Source organism: Syngnathus typhle, linkage group LG22, assembly GCF_033458585.1.
Source record: "Syngnathus typhle isolate RoL2023-S1 ecotype Sweden linkage group LG22, RoL_Styp_1.0, whole genome shotgun sequence".
Lineage (NCBI taxonomy): Eukaryota > Metazoa > Chordata > Actinopteri > Syngnathiformes > Syngnathidae > Syngnathus > Syngnathus typhle.
Window position 1 is genome coordinate 7,141,220 of NC_083759.1, and position 25,357 is coordinate 7,166,576.

The 25,357-nt window shown below is 44.0% G+C and overlaps 2 protein-coding genes across 2 annotated transcripts in view; one reads left to right on the forward strand and one right to left on the reverse strand.

The window, feature by feature from the left end:
• afg1lb (AFG1 like ATPase b) overlaps positions 1-14,691 on the reverse strand; it is a 28,600-nt gene extending 13,909 nt beyond the window's left edge. The window contains 11 exon segments of the mRNA XM_061270977.1: positions 6,144-6,202; positions 7,652-7,751; positions 10,330-10,348; positions 10,350-10,442; positions 10,675-10,745; positions 10,830-10,904; positions 12,959-13,032; positions 13,035-13,079; positions 13,464-13,561; positions 13,563-13,626; positions 14,093-14,691. Of these exon segments, the coding sequence (XP_061126961.1) occupies positions 6,144-6,202; positions 7,652-7,751; positions 10,330-10,348; positions 10,350-10,442; positions 10,675-10,745; positions 10,830-10,904; positions 12,959-13,032; positions 13,035-13,079; positions 13,464-13,561; positions 13,563-13,626; positions 14,093-14,207 (813 nt within the window). The 5' untranslated portion in view covers positions 14,208-14,691.
• Positions 14,692-14,768: 77 nt separating this feature from the next.
• Positions 14,769-25,033, forward strand: snx3 (sorting nexin 3). The gene is made up of 4 exons (XM_061269978.1): positions 14,769-14,990; positions 20,435-20,530; positions 20,644-20,768; positions 23,779-25,033. Exons 1-4 carry the CDS (start codon positions 14,829-14,831, stop codon positions 23,882-23,884), a joined length of 489 nt encoding a protein of 162 aa, XP_061125962.1. The 5' UTR covers positions 14,769-14,828; the 3' UTR covers positions 23,885-25,033.
• The last annotated feature ends 324 nt before the right edge of the window (positions 25,034-25,357 follow it).

The following is a 25,357-nucleotide window of genomic DNA, read 5'->3' on the forward strand; positions in this document are numbered from 1 at the left end:
GCTGTCAAACGATCAGATGGCTTGTGGGTAGGACCCAAAGGACAGCCAGCTCTTCCGGAGGGAAGGCTGATGTCGGAGATCCTGACACAGGCTCACACACCTTCCCATGTGGGTCCCCATGACATGATGATCCATCTTCGAAGTTGGTGGCATCCCAAACTCTCGGATGTGGTCTGGAAATTCGTTGCAGATTGTGAGTCTTGCCAGACGTTCAATGCACGCCCTACGTTGAAACCAAAGCCCGGCCTGTTTCAGCCGGCCCCGTGGCCGGGGGCAGAGGTGATCATTGATTTTACCGACATGAGTACAAGAGTGAATGGGAAACGCTTTTTGCTTGTGATGGTTGACGCTTACTCAGGCTGGCCTGAGGCATATCCGTGCTCGAAAGAAGATTCTACTGCTGTGATCAAGGCTTTGATCACCCATTACATCCCCACGCATGGTTTCCCGGCCCTGATCCGCTCTGACAATGGTACACACTTTAACAACAAAGCCTTGGCCAAGGTAGAATCAATTTTGGGGTTGAAGCATCGATTCGGCTGTGTCTACCATCCTCAGAGTCAGGGCGGAGTTGAACGTATGAATCGAACACTGAAGGAGAAATTAGCCAAAATTATGGCTCAAACGACAATGAATTGGCTCCAAGCGCTCCCGCTTGCCTTGTTGTCTGTGCGGCAATCCGTTAACAGGCGCACTGGATTCGCACCATTTGAATTGATGACGGGTCGTCTAATGCCGGGACCAGCAACGACGCTCGTCCCACCAGAGGATGTTACGGTACCAAATTTGTCTCATGCAGCATACTGGTCCTATTTGTCTGCTTTGGTGTCCAGTGTTTCTGCACAGATTGGAGAGAAATCCGCTGCGGCTGCGGCGGAGGAAGGCGTGTCAGCGGAGAAACAGCTCACGCCGTACGTGTACGTCCGAGTCATCTCTAGAAAGTGGACGGACCCCCGGTGGAAGGGCCCCTTTCGTGTCTTGGCCAGGACGTCTCACGCGGCCCAGCTCGACTTCAAAGGACGCCGGTGGTATCACTACTCACAACTCCGTCCGGCCCCAGAGTTTGTTCCGTCAGGATGAAGGTATTCCTGTTTGGCCGTGTCCCGGACCCGGCCAAAAGGGGGGGAACAGAAGGAACAATACGGAAAAGGAAAGGTTTTTGGGAATTTTCAGAATTATTTTTAGTAGGAGTGCTATGTGTGAGTTGTCTTTTTGTGTGGGCATTGATGACAATTGATGAGACCATCCAGCAGAAAACGTCCCAAATTCAAAATTCACCCACCAACAAACAATACCGATGCAGAGGAAAAGTAGTCTATGAAGCTGAGGTGAACACAACAGAAGAGCTCTCACGAGAGGAACAGGAAGGTTTGAGACAGAGATGTGACAGCAAAAATTGGCAAACGTATGTCACGTTGTCTAATTGGACAGAGACCAACCAAACCTTACATGACAAATTGGAAAAGTACCAGAGAAGGGTGTGGAGGAACCAAATTCAACAAGTAAAGAGAGTATTGGATTTAGCCCCACCCGATAGAGAAGGGACATGTATTTACCAATGTAAAGAAGATGGACAGTTTGTTGTTGCTTCGTGTCATGGGAAAAAAGAAAGCCCATTTTTGACAACCATGTGACTCAACAAAATATGACATGTTTAAAGTTAAACGGAACCGGCATAAGTATTGGGACAATAGATCCCACATGGTGCAAAGTCAATTTGTCACTGAATGTAACCTCTCCTCTCTCTCGTGCAGACATCTGGTTGTGGTGTGGTGATGACAAATTATATGATCGCTTGCCGAAGAACGCATCAGGTATCTGTGCCCTCGTGTCTTTGATAATGCCTGTGGTGGTTGTCCCCATTGAAATACAGAATCTCAATTGGGACCTGGAGTTCCCACTGGCGGAGCTCCTGAAGCGAGCCAAAAGAGACGTTTTGCCCCCGTGGTTGAACGACGACGATCCAACATATATTGACGCTATAGGAGTGCCCCGGGGTGTACCAGATGAGTATAAACTCGCTAATCAAGTGGCTTCGGGATTCGAAAGTATCTTCCTATGGATCACCCCCAATAAAAATGTAGACCGCATTAATTACGTTCATTACAATGTCCAACGACTGGGTAATTATACAGCTGAATCATTCGCCGCAGTTCATGAACAATTGGCTGCAACGTCGTTAATGGCGTTCCAAAATAGAATTGCGTTGGACATGCTATTGGCTAAGGAACATGGTGTATGTGGAATGTTTGGTGACGCATGTTGTACTTTTATCCCAAACAACACGGCACCAGGGGGCCGACTGACCAGGGCGTTGGAAGGACTAAGGACACTGAACAAAAAGATGAAAGATCATTCAGGTGTACACACCGATATTTGGTATGATTGGATGAAAGCGTTTGGAAACTGGAAAGGGCTCATCATGTCTGTGCTGGTTGCTGTGGCTATTTTCACTACAATCATGATATTATGCGGTTGTTGTTGTATTCCATGTATTAGATCACTCACTGTCCGGTTGATCGAGAAAACCGTTGGCCCGTTGCCACCGATGGGGCAATATGTCCTGTTGACTCAACATGAGCCGCAGGGGGAAGGAAGGATCGACACCACGCTGGTGGCTGTTTGCTAGGGTAACGGGTGATGACCTCATAAATGAGGTCATGAGAGGGAATAAAGGGAAATGTGCTTTTGGGAGTTTGCAAACATATTTTAAGGTTGTGTTAAACTTATAATCATATTAATATCTAGTATTGGAGTGCTCGTGTGGATTGGTGGGGCCGAGGAATGTGCAGGCAAACTGTATGAACTTGTTTTCTCGGAAGTGTTGTGTATAGTTCTAGACAGGGAGTACCGGACGAGATAATCTCAAGGTCGGTGAGCTACGAGAACAACGAGCAACTATATGAAACCAGACTTCGAGGGGAAAACCAAACCGTCTGACCTCAGCGACACCTGGACGGGGAGGAGATGGCCATCCACCAATCATCTCACAATATTTTGCATGCTTTAATATTCATATTGTGTTTCTTTAAAACTGGGCAACCCGGAAGAATGTGTCGTCTTTGGTGGTCACAAAAACGCACGAGTTTTAGTGTGAGGGACCCGGGACCCAGGCCTGTATTAGTGCGCTTTGTCAGGAATAAATAATTGGTAAATTTGGTCTAATTGATCTACTGGTCTTCTCTTTGACAGAACGAACTCGCAAAATTGTTAGGTGCGCCAGTGTGTGGATTAGGACATTGCAATTTATGTGTTAAGTGTTGATCCCAATTTGGAGTCAGATCAATAGCTAAAATCCGTATCCTAACAAGAGACAATAACACCCGAAGTGGTTAAGGTTTGTCTTTTATTGCAGGATGCTTGCTCTCCATGTGCTGAAGCAGTTTTGAAGGCTTCATTGCCTCGTGAGCTAGCCTGTCGCCACATATGCAGAGCGCGCTTGGCGCATCAGAGTCACCTGTGGTGATAAATCTATATTTTAAGTAGGACTCCAGAAATGTTCTTTTAAATGCAGCTTTCCTTTTCTTAGAAGTCGTAGCCTCTTCTTCAGTCTCCTCATTGGGCTTTTTTCCCTTTCCGAAGAAGCTTTCCAAACATCTCTGTTTCTTGGTCATTTTTGCTTGCCTCGCGGGCTCGACTGGGGTGACATGTCACGTGACCAAAACGGGCCTTTTGACCTGAATTAACCTGTCAAGAGACACAGGTGCACCGACGGATGTAATTGGGAGAGAATTGCCAATTTTTTTGGATTTTTCTAAATAAATTCTTACTCATTTTTGCTAGCTTTGCGGGCTCGACTGGGGAAACATGTCACATGACCGGGACGAGCGTCTTGACCTGAATGAATTGATCGTCGATAAAAAAAATTTAGGGGTGTAACGATTCATCGATACACATTGATTAATCGATATAATGCTCTACGATTTATTGGCATCAATGCTAAACGTAAACATCGATTTATATCGCCGTGTTTGACTTCGGACATTAGATGCGACTTTATTTTGAAATCCAGTTCATTGTTGCTTGCTTCCTCTTTCCGGGAGCAGTGCGCGGCGTTGTTGTGTTGTGAGCAGAGCAGGCACGTGAAAGGGGAGTCGACAACTAGTACGCGGCTCCTGGGCTGGTGCTATGGCTAGTGTCCAAAAAGACGAGGAAATTTGCTCCCCTTTAGGCTTCGAGTCATTCGTTTGGAAGCACTTTGGATTCCAAAGAAAAGATGGCTCAACGGACAAGACACGTGCAGTTTGTAAATCCTGCCATGCGGTGATCAAATATTCAGGGAGCACAAATCTCGCCGCACATTTAAAGAAAAAACACGACATCAAAGTTCAGTGTTAAAGTAAGCACTTTGTATACTACAATACTCTTGTAATTTCCTAAATAAAGAGTTTGCAATACCTTGTTGATTTTATGTATGAATTGTTATAAATCAGGATATTGTTCTATATTTTTTATTAAAAAAAAAATATATCGATCGTAGAGCACTATATCGTGATATATTGTGAATGAATCGCAGCAGGCTTTAAGATATCGGCAAATATCGTATCGTAGTTCTTTGTATCAATATGATATCGTATCGTGACAAAACCCGCGATTTACACCCCTAAAAAAATATATCAAATTTTTTTTCTGTGCGGCTTGGCGGCCCGGTACCAAGTGACCCACAGACCGGTACTGGTCCGCGGCCCGGTGGTTGGGGACCACTGATTTAAAGTGTCTTTGATTAACCCCAAATGAAGTTTGGATGTTTGAGTAGGTTTTCCCTGACATTTGTTTTTGCTGTCTTGTAGGAGGAAGCCTTGCACATTTTTTCTGCCTTTGAGAAGGTCCCAGTTCCAGAAAAAAAAAGTACCAAAGCATGGAACCAAGCCATCAACCTTCACTGCAGGTATGGTCTTCTTTTGGTCATTAGAAGTGTTGTGTTTGCACCAAGGTTGTTATAGTTAGTTATAAAAAAAAATCTAAAAGGTACAAAAGTGTGTCTGTGTGGTGGGAAAAAAAGTAAATAATTAAAAAAATAATTGTACTATGAATAATTTAACGTATAAAATAATTTATACCCTAATTATTGCATGATTTGTTTTCTATCCCCAAAACTTAAAAACTACTACTAATTTGTAGAATGTGTTATGATGTGATGATTTCATCAACAGAGTAAATAAATATTTTAGCATGAGCTTGGTACCAATTAATTCACTTTGCACCATGAGCTCGTTTATTTTGAAATTTGACAACAAATAGCAAATCCTTAAGGATTGTGTTCAACTTTGGAGATTCCAAAAGAGGAGAGGAAACAAGTAGTGGAAGAAAAGGGGGTTCCATCTAATCAGGAGTCAATAGTTAAATAAAGACGTCAACTCAAGCGGACAGAACTTCTGGATTAACCTCTTTCACTTCAGCCCAGGTGAACTGGAAACTTTAAACGCCATCATTCACCCTCTCGCCACCTATTGAAACACAATCATACAAGAGCGAGTCGCATCGAGGAGGAGGGCCCACGGACGAGTTTTAATTCAATCCATTGAGGGTCAACTAGTTAGCGGGGTGATCCGGCAAAAAAAACCCACACGCTTTAACTCCCCGCCCCAGACCGCCACGGAGGAAGACGTGAACCCGGCGAAAAAGGCCCCGACCCCGAAAACCAGATGGCCTCACAAAAGGAAACATGGAAGTCTGAAAGACGGGAGGTAGTGCGACAACAGCCATTCATGACCATGAGGAGGGAGGATTAAAGGGGGCAAGGGTGACACTTTGCCTGAGGAGCATGTGGACTCGGTGCAGTCAGTTGGCGTCGCCATGGTTACGTTTCAGAACCGCCAGCCCTAATCAGGTTGGCTTTCTCACCTTGAGTCAAAGTCAGCGACAGAACTTGCGGACGGTGAGATAATGGCGCCAGCAAAATGACCGCATCTTTAGCATCTCTGCTAGTCACTCAGCTTGTCCTCGTATTACCTAACCCAACTCTCACAATTTCAGGGCGAATCTTTCAGCCCCTTTCTGATCAAAGACAGCTTTGTGACAGTGCGAGAGACGTCGGGAAAAGCATCAAACCGTGAAAGAGCAACTCGCAGGCAGCACATGTGTGTGCATGCGTGTTATGAATATATTAACAACACAAGAGCAGGATGTGACTTTGTCTCTACCTTCAGCCCGTCGATGAAAGGTAGAAAGGTGTCCCTCTGAAGTCCGTTTTTGTACAGATCTGAAAGAGGAGGGGAGGGCCTGTATTAGAGGTGCTGTTTAGCCTCCTAATAATGTCATTCCCCCGCCACAGATTGGCACATAAAGTGGCTATTGATGAACTGAAGGATGAGGTTGGGGACTTACAACAAAAGAGCCCAGACTGGGGTGGGGGAGAGAGAAAAATGGATTTCTCTACCGGCAGAGCGGCGGCAACATAAAATTCATTACATTCCCAAACAATGGTGGCGAGAGAAAGGACTGTCGCCTTTTCAGGGCGGACAATATCCACAGCGGCTCGCTGAATAGGTGTTTCAATTAGCTCGGCTGAAACAAATTACATCTGAAGTAGCATCCCTGATAGACAGATAAAACAGGTCGGGATTGACACACAAATCCGGGACAAAGGCGACAGCGGCGAATATGTGCGAGCGCCGGCACACAAACAGACGAGGCTTAAGCCCTCCAGCTGCCAACGCAATGCAACTGGTCGTTGTTGATGTTTGGGCGTTAACGGCGTACAAAAGGAGCGGGCTCGGAGCAACTTGTATACTGTGATGGACTGCGTCGGCATCATTAAAAAGCCTCATTAGCGAGCGCTTGTTTACTTTCTAGAATGTTGCTGTCGCAAAGTAGAAGCTCATGAAGAACAAGTCAAATGCATGATGCAACTACAAATCTTGAATGAGGAATAATATTATATTTCGATTCACTTCTTGGGTTGAGTCACCCCTTTTTTTTTTTTTTTCGAAACACTTTATCCTTAATAGCAACTTTAGAATTTTAATTCAAAGCGCAAACGAGGGGCAGCGTTCTGATGGGTTTCCACACCAAAGACGCAATTTATGCCGCCACTGCTTTTATGAGTTTCCATTAGTGTATATTTAAAAAAAGAAAACACACACACAAACAAATCTTCTTTTATGCAGTCTCCTTCGAAGCTATCACCAAACGCACGGAGGGGCCTTTTGATAGCACCATCTCCACATCAATAAAGATGGCAAATGTATGCCTTTCATGTCCGGTTTTCTCTGTCTGCCGTCATGTATCCCATTAACGGCGCAATTAATACCAAGTAGGCGCTCTATTAAGTTTGCGCCGTTTGCTCGCTTTGTTCTTAATAGCTTGTAAAAATCTGAGATGTGGCGTCCATGACGTCTTGTTCCATTCAAAACGTCCTCTTGGGGAAGGGTTTTGATATTATTGAGTGCCTTGACAACAGGCTTAATGATAAATGTAGCCGGCTCGGCGTGACAAGTATTCCTAAGTGTTCTGGAAGTGAGAACTTGAATATGATTTTTTTTTTTCATTTTATCGCCCCAGATTTCTATATAACAAAAATAAATAAATAAAATAATTAATAAATATAAATAAATGATGAAAATGTAGAAATGATTAAAAAAATAGATCAAATTTATAAACACTCCAGCAGACTTGTGACTTTTTTTTTTTTATGTACAGAGATTCGTACCACCAGGCGCTCTATTGAAGGTCGCCACCACCGCCACCCCGGTCTTGAACAACGCCTGGAAAATCTGCCTCAGGATCACGGCGTCAGCGATGTCCGTCACCTAACACCGTAAAAAGTAAGAAAGATCACATGTTGATTGATATTTGGGTCAAAGCGAGTCGGCCGCACTCCACGTTGATTAGCGTCATTCAGGTGTGCTCATTCAGAGCTTTATTATTTTTTTGGTTCGGCCACGGTCAACGCAGGTCTGCTTACACATGCACTTGTAATGACTGCAATGATGAGGACAAGGCGTCAGCCACAAAGTAATCAATCGAGAGAACGCAGCAGACTAGAAGCGTGTATCAAGTTGTGTGTCACAGACGTTACGTGACATCATCGTTCAATTACCCGCTGCCATTTTTCCTTCCACGTCATCGCAAGCGTAAACAAAGGTCGATGACGACGGCGAAACAAGGCCGTCGGTGAGTTGCCAGCTATTACATGAAGGGTTCTGACCTTTCAATCAACTATGCGGGGCTCTCACTTTTGTTCTTAACCCTCTTGTCTCTATTCGGAACCCACGTGCGTAGAGAAACCTCTTTACGGCCGTCGTGCATGATAATCAAAGCGGCGTCGATATAACCCGTCTGATTGAGGAGGTCAGCGCGTGAAATAATTCGACGGAGAAACGAACGCTCTGATCCTTTCGCAGTTTAAACGTTGTAGCTCCACAGACAAAAGTTTGCAGTTTGAAGTCAAGTTTCGGAATCAGACTAATGTCTGTGCAGTGGTGAATAAAAGTCCCGCCCTCTCCACTTTCCTCCCTTTGACGGGCACTTGTAGTGGCCTCACCCGCAGCATATGTCCCCTTTCATAACCTGGAGAGTCTTCTTCTTTTTGTGTATTAGCCCCACTGCCTTTGCCAATACTTGATTAGCATGCGTGTTAAAGCCTTGATTTGGCTAAGGAGAGGTGCCCGGGGCCATCAAATTAGCGTGTGTGATTGTGTGCGCTCATAATGAGAATCAACAGAAAGCCAAGGCCCGGCGCGGCGTGTCTCTCTAAAAGACGCCCCCCACCCCCTCCACCCGTTTCCTCCGACCGCAGGATTTTATTTTCATCTGAAAAGACTCATTTAAAAATGACCTTTTATACAACCGCGATTTGTTTATTCATGTGTGCTCAACGCGGGCTTAGTACATGGGGGGGGGGGGGGGTTTATTGATTACTGAATGACTCAGGAGATTGGGGGGGTGATACCCAGATAATGATAAAAGTGAAAGTGCCTGATGTCGCACTTGTGGAAGACAAAAAATAAATAATGGCGCAATCGCCCGATGGACCGATAGCAAATATTGAAATGAGCATCCAATTACTCAAGAGGGCTGGCGCGTTTACAGCGAGGCACACGGGTGCCCCATTAAAACTCTTTTGATGTTACACCTCTTTATGTACACAACCTACAAGCAATTTCTAAAGGGGGGAGACAATGATGCACAATCATTTTCTTCACACTCTTCTCTTTCCCATCTCGGACGTCTCAATGGCGAGTATTCATTAGGGGGAGCTGCGGAAAGGCGGGAGCAGAGGGAGGTTGGGGTGGGGGTGGGCTACAAATTACTGATAATGGCACGGCGCTAATGAAGAGAATGGAGAAATGTCATTAGCATTTAAGAGGATAAGATCCATCTGACCCGCCACTGCTGCCGCCAGTCGCTTTCTAGCTCCACTCACTTAAAGAAGCTGCAGAGTGCGACTGATACCCAGTGCAGCTCATTTGCATGGCTGAGTGGAAGAGGATGCTGATTGGTATAAACTCCCCCCCTTCAGCTTCACTTCTCTCCGTCTACGCCACCTCCGACGCTCTCCAACCTTGAAACCTCTTCTTTTATGCATCGCAAAAACAATGCGCGCATGTCCATTCAAGCTGCATGGTGATGGGTGGAAAAAAAAAGAAGAAAAAAAAATCAATGAGCAGCGGGCGCAAAAACAGCGGCGCGGTTTGAAAAGACGGGGCGAGAGCATGAAAGGCAACCTAAGCTCTTGATCAGCGCACGTGCGCACCGGCAGTGATTAGAAAGCGCGAGCACACCTACTGTCACCTCTGACCTGCGGCCTTTAGCGGTAATGATATCAGAGAAAAGATGCGCTTTGTGCCGCTAACAGCTGGCTTTGTAAAGACACAGGCGCACTCATCCTGTAAGGCACAGGTGTCAAATGCAAGGCCCACAAAAGCTTGCCTCTTTTTTTTTTCCCTCGACCTATGTTCAAAACTAGCCATAAAATGTCAATAACCAAATACAGGGACAATTATTACGTCAGATACTGGAGAAGACATGTAGCTGCCTTGGGCTCGAGTCTGGAAACAAACTCATAAACCAGAATTACGGTATGCCTCGCAATGAGAGAAAGTTTTAATAAAAACGCAGAGAGGACAAATCGACTTATTCAGATAATGTGTGCAATCATAAAGTCGTGAAGTAGCACTGCTTGAAATTCTACGATTGTACCACTAGGTGTCCCCAGTCCTGCTTTTGCTGCCGGTTTGTCTTTTACAGCCCCTACAGTTGAAGTTAGTTTTAGAGAGGAGTGGAAAAACAACTTTTTAACTTTTTGTCAATAACAAAATGTACATATATAAATATAATTTTTATATTAAAAAAAAAAATCTTACTCCATCAGTAACAGTCACTCACTTGAAACTCATCAAAACATGGGCGATCTCCGTAGGGATATGGGGTCATAGGTGAACATGTTGCCTAGCGTTCGACTCGGCAGGCTTTGTTTCTGCCGGTGGATCCCTTTTTTTTTTTTTTTTTTAAACAGCACACACAAACCGTCTTTAAAAACACACCTGCGCCAGTGACTGGCAAAGCAGTAATTTCACCTGTGCGCGCATAATGGCGGACATTTAGCGGCGGAGCATTGAGACAAACACGGAGATAAGTATAGCATAGAGCGTTTGAAAGGTTGGGACATCTTCAGGAAGTCAAAGCGTGGGTTGTAATGAAGCAGTGGGTGGGGGAGCATTAACTTTGGTTATTTCCAGCATGAAGCCGTTGAAGTGGACTCGCCTCTTGCGGCTGTTTTGTACCCCATCAACATGGTCTCCCTGTGCCTATTTTGGAGGGGGACATGGCATAACAGAGTATTTGCATTGCAAAAGCTAATTTCATAACTGCTATCGATATTACACCAATTCTGTAATGTTCTCACCAACATCTCCATAAATCTAGAAACCTTTAGGTGGAGAAGGTGGAGCATCTTCTTCCTATATGTTGGGAAACCAGTGAAATATTAAGATTATATGATACTTAAGAATATTCATATCCTAAAGCTGTGCATGCATGAACTCATTAATAAAATGGCAAGGGGGATGTAGCTTCCAACCCGCATGTAAACTTTGCTCTCCCCGCCGCTGTATAACCCCGCAGCGCCCATTTAATAAACAAAGTATTGTGAGGCATTAAGCCACCACTACAGTTTGAGGTTTCACATTCTCCAGACTAGCCCACTGCAGGGGAGGAAGACAAAGGGGATCTAATCAACAAGACAAGCCGGGGTTCCCACGAAAGAAAAGCATCATCACAGGAACAATGGGCGGATTTGTCAGACAAAACGGAGAGGACTGAATGAGGCTCCATACGAGATGGACTGGACTTGTCTGTGTGCAGCCTGTTTAGCGCTGCTAATTGTGATACGGTACTGTTGCATTGAGGTGCCGCTGGAAGTCATTGTGCTGCCTGCCTCCTATCATCAAAAGGGCCCTGCTTCAAAAAAAAGAGAGAAAAAAGAAAAAGAACTGCTTCTATGAGACCAAGCTGCGCATACTGAGTAAAGCCAAATATGTCAAAAAGAAGGCCGGGAGCTATTTAAATGCAAGTGTGGGACGTTAATTCTTACTGTGTGTAAACAAATAGGATATGATAAAAGTTGACCGATGTTTTTTTTAGGCAATTTATTCCATATTCTAATTTAATAATCTTCGATATATAATAATTTCCATATTCTAAAAATCTGTTGACCGAGAATTTAAGTAGCCAAGACACAGATGCGAACACAGAATTTCCATTTGGACGCAATTCGACTTTTTCGGAGGCTCTGCTGTGTTACTGTCGGTAACCAGGCAACATTACATCGCTTGGGCATGAGTGAGCTCTGAGCTCTTGAGTTTTAATTTAGTGACTATTTCATGGCGACAGCACTGGGTTGTCCAGCGCACAAGGAGCACTTGACTCTATTAAATGTGGACAATGGTTGATTGAAAAACGAAATGAAAAACAAACTTGTTGCCTATCCTTTTCCTAGTCACTCATTCGCTCACAACAGTGTTGGTGACTTCACCGTGACTTCCCAACGTGCCCGCTGGCGTGGTAGACTACTAGTGAGTTGTGGCTGGAAGCCATTCCATTATGGCAGAGTGGAGACAGACAAGGCCGTCCCTCAGATGGGCTGTCTGGCGGCACGCCATGGCCTCGTCTCACCTCCCACATGTGGGAAAGGTTTTCATACGGTTTTCATAATCATCCTAAGAACTGTCAAAAAGTGATCCAGTAGCTACGTCGTTAAACGATACAGGTCTGACTTGTGGTTGGCTGTCCCGAGACAATAGCCTATTGTTAGTCGACCATCCGCAAATACATGGCACATTGGGTCAATATGAAGTCAAGTGTACTCTCCTCACAGACTTGGTCAGTTAGTGAGAACAATGGCGGCAAGCAGAAAAGACACCAAAACGCGGACGGTGTTTATGGCCTGATTCAAACAGGAATAATCGTCCAGTCAGCGCGTGTGAGCGTGAACGAGAATAAGAGGTAAAAAAATAAGGTGCATGGGGGGGCGCAGAAAGTATTTGTCAGAGTTCCAAATTAAAAGGAAAAAGAACCATAATGGCCCAGATAATGGGGATCCCCCCTCCTCTCTCATTACTGCATGGGGATGGTGAGAGAGTGAGAGGGGTGCCGGGACGAGCCCAGCAGGAGGTCCCTTCCCAAATCTCAGCACTAACCTCACGTGTCTGTGCCAGCGAAAAATCCCAGCGCCCAACATTAGACAGTCATCTCCCCTGACCTAAAAACAACAACAATCGGTGACATTACGCCACTCTAAAATGCTTCCCAGACTCCCCCCCCCCCCCCTCCCTTTGACCTACGCCCCACCGCCACAATTGCTGATCAAGCTGGACTTCAGTATGTTTGAATGCAAAGTCCATATGTCACATGTATGTGGGGCTCTGTAGTTCATATTATAATTTACTGGATATAATGTGTAACTTAACCAATGCATTGTAAATAATGATCTATCATAAGAGCTCATCTCATTTACTTTTCCAGCAGATGCTCCACTTGTTATAATGCAGGGCTCGGTCCTTTTCAGAAGTCTATTGCCGTTTATTGTCAGGGAGGCTGGTTCAAGTAGGAAGTGTTACTGTAATTTTGCAGAGTCTGTTGCAGGCTAGGGCGGCTCGGTGACGCACTGGGTAGCACGTCCGCCTCACAGTTAGGAGGGCGTGGGTTTGATTCCACCTCTGGCCCTCCCTGTGTGGAGTTTGCATGTTCTCCCCGGGTCCGCGTGGGTTTTCTCCGGGCACTTTGGTTTCCTCCCACATCCCAAAAACGTGCTTGGTAGGCTGATTGAAGACTCCAAATTGTCCCTGGGTGTGAGTGCGCGTGCGGATGGTTGTTTGTCTCTGTGTGCCCTGCGATTGGCTGGCAACCGGTTCAGGGTGGCCCCCGCCTACTGCCCGATGACGACTAGGATAGGCTCCAGCATTCCTGCGACCCCCGTGGGGACTAAGTGGTTCAGAAAATGGATGGATGGATGGATGGATGTTGTAGGCTAGCCAGCCGCTGGAGAACACTCCTTTGCAAAGCATCTCCCAAAGAGGCACACTGGACCAAGCGGTCGTACCCTATAATATACGAATCAATCAATAGTGGGAGATTCTGAGGAGATTGACGTGGAAGAACAGCACTTCCTCGAGCTCGTGTAACCTTGAGAAAGAACAGAAACATACAAGATTGACTAGATAAAATAATATTTTTTATTAGCTTGAGTTTATTCGTCAGGATTTCGGGTAAACTCCATAGATAAGGTTTAGAATACTGATAGGAGCACAGGGCGCGTTCGGAAAATATTTACTCTTACGCCCGTGTGGTACTCTGATTGGGTGTGTTCGGAGGGGCGGAGTACGCCCCACTTTCAATGAATTTCCTAACACAGCCAGCACTGAGCTGGCGCTCCGTGTCCCCAGTCCAGAGCGCCTGCTGCATGCACAAGCACTCCGGTTTTGGTGCAATCTGATTTAACCGAACGACTGCAATGCACTTAGTTACCGAACGGTCGGAGGAAACGAATGTGCACTCGGAGACTATTTCCCAACGCGTACAACAACAGGCACTAAGGTTAAACAGGCAATAGATGTCCGAACTTATCGTAAAGATACGTCGATCGAAATACCTTGAATTGTCTTACTGACGACCTGACAACAGGTGATTCTCAAAGCCGGAACGTAGCTAAAAGGTACCAAAGTCACCAAGCATCTTACAGCAGTGGGAAACACGTAGGCTGCCATGATGGTTCAAAGTGTCGAACCTTTATCGACACATGAACAAAAACAGGATCTATCAGCGCAACTTGTCTTACTTATCCTACCGATATTTAAGTATGACCAATATTTACTTATTAATTGACACATCCCTTGACAGGTGAATACGGTTTCTGGATGTCATTATCTTTTTTTAAATTGACAAATTGTTGTCATTGCGTTCTTGGTATCTGTACTACATAATGACTAACACGATTTATGGTGCAGTGTATTTATGTTTGTTGTATGATAATTAATTAGCGGGATGTAAACAAAACAGGCTACAGTCGGGCAGCAGTCAGCTGAAGCTCAGCTGATAGGAAGTAGTGTTTGTAAAATTCAAGCTGTCAAAGTAATACATAGGTCAGCTCCGGAAACGAGGGTAGGGAGGGAAACGTCGAATTGTGTTACTCCAAGTAGACTTAGACGCATTTTAGACTCTTAAATAATCAAATGTTATGTAAGTCCTTTATTTTTACATTTTAGTTTTTCAAACATTTATCTTAAGCACACCTTTTATTGTGAAGGCCAGTACCGGAACGCACATAATAATTTTCAGCTGCGCTTGATGGAACGAACAGCTAGTTTCGCTAAAGCGCAGGGTTAGAAATGGCTGAAACCATAGCTGATACTAGAAGGCTCTTTAGCAAGCCCCAGAACCTAAACGACGCTTATGGACCACCGAGTAACTTTCTGGAGATTGACGTGAGCAACCCCGAGACGATCGGGGTAGGAAGAGGCAGACACACGACGTACGAAGTCAGACTGAAGGTGAGCTTTCATCATTAGTTGCTAGTACCGTTAGCCTCTGGGTTATTTACCTGAGTTTAGCCCACAAATGCAGGTTATTAGCGGGTGACATTGTGACACAATTACGCGCACAACGTTTATATGTAGCGTTAGTGAGAGTGTTTCCCACGCTCAATACAGAATTAATCAGTATGAATAAAAACCTTTAGCTGATAGGTTAGCATCATCCGCGAGACGAAGCTACCAACGTTTAGCTTCTTAGCATATGATGATGTCTTTGATTGTGTGACGCTAAGTTTTGTGGGTAGTTTTGTTGCTTCTCTTCGTTGACAAGTGTTTTTTTTCCCCCCATCAGGTGAGCACAACGTTTATTAGGGGCACCTGCAAAAGCACCAAAGTTGTTATAATACTTTTCGATTGTAAAATTGCAAGAAACTGACCAGTCACTAGTTAATGTGAAGCCCTAACACAGTAACTTTCTTTGCGAAATATAGCCACACCCCATAATGTGGAAATGACAATCATGACCAACAGATGGTTTGTACACTCAAATAATCCTCCAAACTTTAGCCGTATTGATGCGAGCTTTGGTTTGTGTGCTCTGTTGATCTAATGGATCTTCTGTTGACTAACGTGTTTCAGAGCCATTTTCTTGCATTATGGCGTAATATGTGGTCAGCTTAGGCAGACAGGATGCGAGCTGATCCTCTGGCTCACCTTCCTGCAAGGCATTTCCTTCCTCCCCCTGCTGAGGACATTGCAGGGGAGTTCGAAGGGCCTCTGTTTGGAGAGGAACTCCCACAATCCTTTGCTAAACAAGCTGATGACTGAGAAAATGTGCAGTAGTGTCGGCTTGTGCAGCAATTGGCTCATAAGAGGCCATACGTGTGACAGACAGCATTGTGTAACACCAATGAGAGTTGTTGCGGTCAAACACTTCCACCTGTTGCGAAACCCGAGTTACATTGGGCTTTAGTTGAAGGCATTACTTTTAATCATTTGTAAGGATCGAAATGTTACAGATGGCTTTTTAGTACCACTCTATTGTAAATCAGAAGTTTAGAGCTATATCGCACTGGGCTTCCTGCAATTATGCTTTATAAGACCACCATTGTTTTTTTTTTGTTTTTTTATCAGTTTTCTGTTCAATGCTCGGCACAACTAAATGGGCATTTCTTTGTACTATTATAATGACAAAAATAATTCAGTAATTTCTGGCTTGCTGCTCCTCAAAAATACAAGGCAGGGGAAGCAAAGCAGTCTTGAGGCATCAGTTGAACACAGGGCTACTGTACTTGATTACCGTGGTCTAATTAGCATATGCATGTAATCAGCATTATTATGCACATCGTAGCCCCATGTGACCTTGCTTTCGGATGAAGCGAATACTGTGTCAACTTTGCTTCGCTTCCTTTCCTCAGCATCCGTTTGAAGGACTTCATTTTCAGCGTGGTCAACTATTGCTTTTTTTTGGCCACACCGTTGCTCAGAAAAACCCAAAGAGTTATTTATTTTTTGCTCACGGCTCATTTGCCGTGCCGCAAGTTCCCACTGCTGTCCCACGTTCCACCCAAAATCGAAGAGAGCCCTTGTGGTCGCTCTGAGAGAGTCTTCTTAATCCCCTCATTGAGATGGGGAAGAATGAAATAGGCCAGGCTTGGGGGGGGGGGCTGGAACGGTAACTGCCCGGCCATACACTCTCCCGATGATAAAGCCACCCCCTTCAGCAGCCTTGATCCCTCTTCCACTTATCCCGTTTCACTCTCCATGCAGTCACTCGCCTGCTTTGCGGTGAGCTTCGACAGTTGTGCCCATAATAGACCGATGACTGCATAATGTCAACATCGGATCAAGAGCTTATTTACACTATGAAATGATAAAGTCCACAGCGAGTGTGAAGTGTTTTTCATTCAGAAACGGCTGAGATGCTGGTGAATCACAAGGTTTTGTTTTTGTTTTCTTGCAGTAGCTCTCTCCGAGTTAGCCAGCGTAGTCACTTGTTGACAGACAGGCTTTAAGTTCCTATTCAAATCAATGGGATCAATCCACCCTCTTTCACTCCCGGAGATGAAAGCTAACTAGATGCTGAAAGGAGACGGATATCTCATTTTTCCTGAGCGGACTTTTAATGTTGATGGGTCTCTGTGAAGAAGTCGACTTTTGTTCTCATTCACATCCATTTGTTTTAGCTTGTAATTGAAATCCGAAATGCCCAACAGACTCACAGAAAGCTACAAAGCATGTTTGGATCCAATTTGGTGGAAAACGGTCTGCATAGTCTTGGGTAAAAAAAAAAAATGGAAAAAAGTTAAAAATGACTTAAAACAGACATAGTAGGTTTAAACCATATAATCAGAACTGAACTTGGGAATCTTTGTATATAAATGAGAGCAAGGCTTCTTAGACTTCACGTCCTCTTTTATATTCTCTTAGTTTCTCCCTCTCTTTCTGTCTTAATTTGAATGTGTGTGTGACTTTGGCCATTAATAAAATTGAGTCGAGATTGGGCGAGTGGGTATGAGAAGGAGGGGTGGGGTGGGCGTGCTTGTCAGGCACAGTCAAGTGTAATCCAAAGTCTACAGCATCCTCTTGGACAACTATTTTAATGGAAATAGGGAACATATTGTATCAAGGCTACCATATCCTACTTGAGATGACAGTATCAAAAGTGGGAGTTGATGCTATGGTAACAAAGCAGCTTTTTGCCAGCGAGAGAGTGCAGAGAGACTGTCAGAGCGCCGGGGCCGGCGAGCGAGAGTGAGTGAGTACGCGGCAAAGCAAGAGCAAAAGACCCATCACCCCAAAGCTTTTGTTCACAGCCTCTTCTTCTTTCAAAATTTCTGAGTATGATGCAATGAGATGCTATTATGTTGCCATTTTTAATGCCATTATTGTGAAAAGGGGTTGTGGTGGAGAAGGGGGGTGGGGGGTGGATGGGGGGGGGGGGGTGAGCTTTAGGATTCACACTCTCCAACTTGACTTGATCCATCCTGCTAAAAGCTAATGCGTGGTGGTCTTGAACTCTTCTCACAGATGAGTGATCTTTGTCCCAGGCTGGTTTTTAAAGGCAGCGCCGTTTTCAATGAAGCCAAGATAGTGTCTCTCACACAGTACGCCTGCCTTGCTTCCTCTGGAGAATATGAGATTGCCTGGTAGGCTCATAATGGAAGGTGAAGCTCGGCGGCCTGCTTTCAAGTACCCCTCTCTTTGAATTTGCCTTTTGTTCAGCGCAACGTGCATATTAATTAGCAGCGTAAGATTTCCCAGAAATGACGCCTATACGGGAAAAAAGACAGGTCCCCCCCCTCCATTTTTGCTCTAAGCTTTTATTCAGTCAACTTTTTAGCAACAGAGAGTGCCTTTCAGAGAATTACCCAAACGCGGACACCTCGCCAGGTGAAAGTCTGCACAAGGGGCCGGTGAGCCGAGGCTGCCGAGAGAACAGAAGCGGAGGAAACCTGAGCTTTGACTCCGAGGGCTCTCGCGCACCGCCTCTTTTTGGCGGAACCAGACCGCTCACTTTTGTCGTTTGCGTTCCACCCCCCTGTCCGGCAGGAGCAATCTCTTAATCACAGGCTTTGTGTGTTGGCAAGAAGATTTCAAGGCCAGGTGACTTACTCGCTGCCCGGTTCTATTGTCTCTGGACCAAATTGATCGGGTTCAACTTTTCACATCGGCCTGTCCAAAACACATTATCGAATATGATTGGTCAAACCTTTACACAAAACTGTACTTGATAGTACGTCAGTGTAAATGCGCAGTTTTTTGTTGTTTTTTTAAGTGTTTTTTAGTGTGCACATGATGGGATTAGAGTCACGGCGGTGGCAGATTACCTGTAACTGTGATCTGTTGTGCTGGGGATTAACTTTGCGGTGCTCCTCGCTGTGAGGTAACATTACGCAGCGGGGACAGGCAAGTGGAGTTAATGCTAGAGTAGTGGGGCAATAAAGCTAAACTAATCCACTTCTCGTGTGACCTGAGAAACAGGAGGGGTGGGTGTCGAGTGTATTGACAACTTCACCTGTGAAGAACTTGAAGGGAGATGCAAAGGGAGAACTTGTAAAGATAAATCTGCTGTTCATATGTGAATTTTTCCTGCTGCAGCTACTTGCTCAATTGCTTTTGCCATTGTGGCACTTTCTTCGGCAAATTCTGACCTTCCGCAAATGCGGCCCGCTATTGAAAACCCTCTTTGAGCCCCTCCTCGTCGGTGCATTGTCATAGGATGGCCATGTGCTGTCAGGAAGAGTGAATAGCTTTGGCATTGTGCTGTGATTTGCTATTTGAGCCAGTGTTCTCTGTCAATGTCGAAACATTGTCCCCTCTTTCGAACGAAAACGCCGCTCTCGAGTGCTCATCAACAGCGACGAGGGATTAGGCGAGCATCTCCTCCGTGCTTGCAAACATGGGAAAAATAAAAAAATGGCAAGAGTCTGAGTGCAGCAGACCTTGGTGAGCAAAACATAAGTGATTTCTGTCTCTTGGAGGCCAGTTTGAGTATGATTTGAACGCCTTTGTTTGCCCCACCACCCCCTCAACTCGAAAGACCCAAACATAAAATCACTTTTGTTCACCCACTTATGTCAACTGGCTCGTGCTTTTATGCGGTGGAATACTCGTCTCCGATTGGCCGGTCACCGTCGAGTCCCTTTCATTGGAACACAAAAATAAAGGCTCCTTCTGAACTTTATGCTCTGATATTCGCCCCTACCTGAAGGTTCCTCAAAGAAAATCTACAAGAAAGTTTACAAGTTTAGATCAACCAAACATGCTCATATATATGTTGTTATTAGGGGTGTAACGATTCATCGATACACATCGATTAATCGATATAATGCTCGACGATTTATTGGCATCAATGCTAAAGGTAAACATCGATTTATATCGCCGTGTTTGACCTCGGACATTAGACGCGACTTTATTTTGAAATCCAGTTCATTGTTGCTTGCTTCCTCTTTCCGGGAGCAGTGCGCGCGTGTTGTGTTGTGAGCAGAGCACGCACGTGAAAGGGGATTCCAAAGAAAAGATGGCTCAACGGACAAGACACGTGCAGTTTGTAAATCCTGCCATGCGGTGATCAAATATTCAGGGAGCACAAATCTCGCCGCACATTTAAAGAAAAAACACGACATCAAAGTTCATTGTTAAAATAAGCACTTTGTATACTACAATACTCTTGTAATTTCCTAAATAAAGAGTTTGCAGTACCTTGTTGATTTTGCGTATGAATTTAAAAAAAAAAAATTGATCGTAGAGCACTATCGTGGTATATCGTGAATGAATCGCAGCAGGCTGTAAGATATCGGCAAATATCGTATCGTAGTTCTTTGTATCGATATATCGTATCGTGACAAAACCCGCGATTTACACCCCTAGTTGTTATATGTCATAATCCATGAAAGTTTTTGTGTCCTTATGCATTCGGAGAAATATTGTGAAACTCATAAAGCTTTTAACCCCATCAGACGAACCTTCCCATCTTCAAGCTGAAGGAGTCGAGTGTACGGCGGCGCTACAGTGACTTTGAGTGGCTCAGGGCGGAGCTGGAGAGGGAGAGCAAGGTACATTTTTTTTTTTTTTTAAACAGCCCAGCCAATGAATGCAAATTTGTCCACGCAAAATCAATTGATCAATCTTTGTGCGAAATTTAGTGCTGCTTCTAATTTCCTCCCAGGTCGTTGTACCGCCCCTCCCGGGTAAAGCTCTGATCCGGCAGTTGCCCTTCCGAGGGGACGATGGGATATTTGCTGATTCTTTCATAGAGGAAAGACGACAAGGTCTGGAGCAGTTCCTAAACAAGTAAGCCATCAGCTCAGATGTCACCTCAGACATTTGCCGCATCATTTCGACTTGTAGTGTTGCAAGTAACACTTTGATCAAAAGATAGCCAGTGCCAACAATTATATTTTTCCATGACTGCTCGACAAACATGGAGAGTAGACTCAATGTGGTGCATTCAAATCCAAGTTCAGTTCAATTTTTTTCACAGAGTATGTGCTTATGATTATTGGAATATTTATTACCTGACAACGTGTGTTGTTGCCTCGTTTGGTTCAAATAGCTTTTTGGGGGGGCGGGGCACAAAATGTAAATTCTCAGCCAAAGTGCTGCTTGTCAAGTAAGCAGAGCTCACTGCGACAACAGCAGTCACTTTTTTTCTTTTTTCCTGAAAGTCGTTCTCAACAGACTTTTTTTTTTAATTTGTCCTCTTTAACTGTTGTTTCTAATTACCTTACAAAGCAGACTTTCTCCACACGTTTGATTCGTTTGTGGTGTTTAATTTATGATAATTGCGACGCAAATTACACCATGTGTTACATGGGGGGGAGCGTTTGTGTTTTTTGTTTCATTACAGTGCCATTGTAATTATTTGCTTTGATTGCAGACGTGGTCGTTATCTTTGTTTCATGTGCAAATGTATCAATTCTTCGAATTTGATGTCAAGTGTGCCAAGAAAATTTGAAACCGTAAATATTTTTTTCAAAATATGCCGGCAATGTGTGGGTTATTAGGACGGTGTCTCGTGCATTCCAGGAAATAAGACGCTGCTGTTAATGATATCATTGTTAGAAACCAGCGTTATCAAATGATGAGATTATTGTGAAGAGCTTATCTTTTGGAATGCACAGCTTGATTGACGCAACACTAATCAAACGTTGACCCCCACTTTATTTTTTTTCCCTCCGCCAAACTTCTCTTGAACCTGTCTTGTAATTGTTACTATTTCCCATGAGAGGTTAAGATGCAAATGCACAAACCGGATTCGGTTGAAGTTGGGAAATTGTGTAAAATGTAAATAAAAACAAATTACAACGATTTGAAAATCCTTCTCAAGCCATATTCAATTGAATACACTTCAAAGACAACATATTTAATGTTCAAACTGATAAACTTAATTTTTTTTTGCCAAAGAATAATTAACTTAGAATTTCATGGCTGCAACGTGGCAAGAAATACTGAGAAAGCTGAGAAAAGCTCATCAAACACCTATTTGGAACATCCCACGTGATCAGGCTAATTAGGAACATGTGGGTACCATGATTGGGTATAAAAGGAGCCTCCCCAAACATGCTCAGTCATTCACAAGCAAGGATGGGGCGAGGTTCACCACTTTGTCCACAACTGCGTGAGAAAATAGTTGAACAGTTTCAGAACAATATTTCTCAAAGCAAAATTGCAAGGAATTTAGGGATTTCAACATCTATGGTCCATAATATCATCAAAAGCCTCAGAGAACCTGGTGAAATCACTGCACGTAAGCGCCACGGCCAGAAACCAAGACTGAATGACCGTGACCTTCGATCCCTCAGACGGCAGTGCCTTCAAAACTGACATGAGTGTGTAAAGAAGTACTTGTATGTCTATCGTGTTATGTGTATCGTCACCGTGGGATAGAGAAAAACGTCATTTCGGTCTCTGTGTGTGTTGTGACATGTGGAGAGATTGACAATAAAGCTGACTTTGACTTTGACTTTGAGAATATCCCCAAATGGGCTCAGGAAAACTTCAGAAAACCACTGTCAGTAAATACAATTCGTCACTACATCAGTAAGTGCGGGTTAAAATTCTACCATGCAAAGCAAAAGCCGTTTATGAACAACATCCAGAAACGCCGCCGGGTTCTCTGGGTCCGAGCTCATGTAAAATGGACTGATCCACAATGGAAAAGTGTTTTGTGGTCCACTTTTCAAATAGTTTTTGGAAACACTGGACGTCGTGTCCTCCAGACCAAAGAGGAAGCGAACCATCCAGACTGTTATCAACGCAAAGTTCAAAAGCCAGCATCTGTGATGTTATGGCATTAGTTCCCATGGCATGGGTGACTTACATTTCTGTCAAGGCAACATAAATGCTGAAAAGTACATACAGATTTTGGAGCAACATATGCTGCCATCCAAACGACGTCTTTTTCATGGATGCCGCTGCTGATTTCAGCAAGATAATGCCAAGCCACATTCTGCACGTGTTACAACAGCGTGACTTCGAAGTAAAAGAGTCCAGGTTCTCCCCTGGCCCCTTTTCAAATCATTGTATTTTGTTTTTATTTACATTTTACACAATTTCCCAACTTCAACCAAATGCGGTTTGTATGACATCATCACCCTCCTGGGTCTCAGGTGCCTAAGAAAATTTGTTGCGTAAGCCATCGTGCGTCATCCGCCTCATGTCAGAGTGGCTTTGAGAAAGTACACGGCACTCCAAATTTTTAATGGAATAGGCATAATGACAAATGGATTTACCTCGTGATTTTTAACTGTTGTTACTGGACGTTGCTTTGGCCATTCAGCTGGTTATCGAATCCCTTCCGGAAGGGTACAGCTCTCCTTCCTTGACGCACAACCATTTTCTCACCGCAAAAGGACAAGCGTGTTAAATTCCTGCTAAGAAACAAGACGACATGAGTGGAGTCATTTTCATGTTTTCCGCTATGACAAGAAAGGCCACAAATCATGGTATGTGCTAATTAAACGTAAATCACTCAAAGTGCACCCTCCACAAATCCGAAACATTTCTTCCCTATCGAGTTTGCTAGCGCATGCGCAGTGATACTGACCGGCAGAATAACATCCGGTTGTTCCCAAAGATCTTTTTTCTGAAAAAATTTTACGTTTACGGACTTAAGAGTCAAAATTTTCGTGCGTATTATACATGGGTACAGGCTTTTTTCCAGCATCAACATGCCATTTTTAGGGTGCGCATTATGCATGGAAAAACACGGTCACTCGCACACTGGCTTTTCCTTTTCTGTCGTTGTGTCCGTTGGTTTGTTTCTAAAGTTTGACTTCCTCTGACTGCTGTGTGTTTTCAGAGTGGCCGGTCACCCTCTGGCCCAGAACGAAAAATGCCTGCACATGTTTCTACAGGATGAGTCTGTGGACAAGCACTACACGCCGTCCAAAGTCAGACAAGCTTAAAAAAAAAAAGATGGCGCAGCCAACCTACTTGCCCGCAGGCCTTCATCGGACTTGGCCGGCCTGCTCAGCCGAGCTCGGACCACCCAACCCACAGAGCTCCCTCTCCCTCTTCAGTGCTTTTTCTCAGACAATAGAAAAAAAATCAAAGATACCCTTCCCCAAATAGACACACGTATATAAATATCTATATAAATAGCTCACTGTCCTTTCCAACCCCCCCCCCTCCACTTTTTATGTTCCCCTTTTAATAGCAGCAAATGTTTGCAGCATCACATGGTGTCTGGAAATGCCGTTAACATGGCTGTATAATTCTATTTATCGTTTGCGCCGTCATGAATATATTCATTTATGTTGTAACTACGACCCACAGCCGAGTTCATTGTAGAGTCATTATTGGCATGTCGCACATTAGTGGGCCTTGAAATTTAAAGAACGTGTTTGACCTCCACCTTGACACCGCCGCATCAACCCACTCCACCCAAAAAAAAAAAAAGTGTGTGTGTGTATGCGTGTGTCCAGCAACCAGCACTTGTCCTGTTACCACCATCGCTTTTCTAGGAAGTCAATTTACACAGAGGTAACTGCAGTATTTCTACTGGCTATATACGCATTTTGAGATTTATATAATGCTGTGCCATTGTTTTTTTTTTTTTTTTGTTAATTTTGAGGATTTTCCAATAAAATAGATGAAATATCAACTGCATATATGCATAAATATTTTTTGTTTGCCAACTTTCAAATTCATGCGTATGAAGAGTAAGAACTCAAAGGAAATTATTCTATGAAGGAACTTGTAGGAATCATTTTAGAGTAAATGACTTTGTAGATAAATGATGCAAATTTACACAGATTGTAATTTTATGAGAATTAACTCATAATTTAATTTTATAAATAAGGTTATTCTGATTTTATAAACTAATGCGTATATTTAGAATTTTACTGTTGTAAATGATGACAAGTTCCCATTACCCTTTTGCAAATTATTTTGTAAAAAATGTGGCAGCACACTAGATTACTTTTTAAATTAATACCATTTAGGAAAAATTAAATTCACTGTCCTTTATTCAAATGGTTTGACCTCTTCCAAGTAGTTATAACTCCCACGTTTTTACAATGGAATAAAACCACCATATTATTCCACCAAACGGCTCCCCAAGTGCTGAATATTGTTTTTTTAAATCCATGTCTAACGTTTTTGTCGACCTAAACATTTCAATGTTGCACCTGGATACAAACACTTAAATACAAACTCAATCTGTAGTTGCATGTCCATTGAGGGACACCCCCCCCCCTTTCCCACAATAGTCATTTCCTCTGTATTGCCGCGTGGGTTTGATTTCAACACTAGATGAGTAGGGGGGGGGGGGTAATATAAATGACATCGCCCGTGGGTCTTTTTTTTTTTCCGAGAGGGGGGGTAGTCTTCCAATAGGATTGAACACAGCAATAAAATATTAAATTGGTCGTCAAGCT

What these genes read in the sequence shown, in the direction of transcription:
- snx3 (XM_061269978.1), top strand. Translation starts at nt 14,829, where the DNA reads ATGGCTGAAACCATAGCTGATACTAGAAGGCTCTTTAGCAAGCCCCAG. An exon ending in CGTACGAAGTCAGACTGAAG is followed by an intron (nt 14,991 to 20,434) that starts GTGAGCTTTCAT and finishes TAACCCCATCAG; the next exon opens with ACGAACCTTCCCATCTTCAA. An exon ending in CTGGAGCAGTTCCTAAACAA is followed by an intron (nt 20,769 to 23,778) that starts GTAAGCCATCAG and finishes GTGTGTTTTCAG; the next exon opens with AGTGGCCGGTCACCCTCTGG.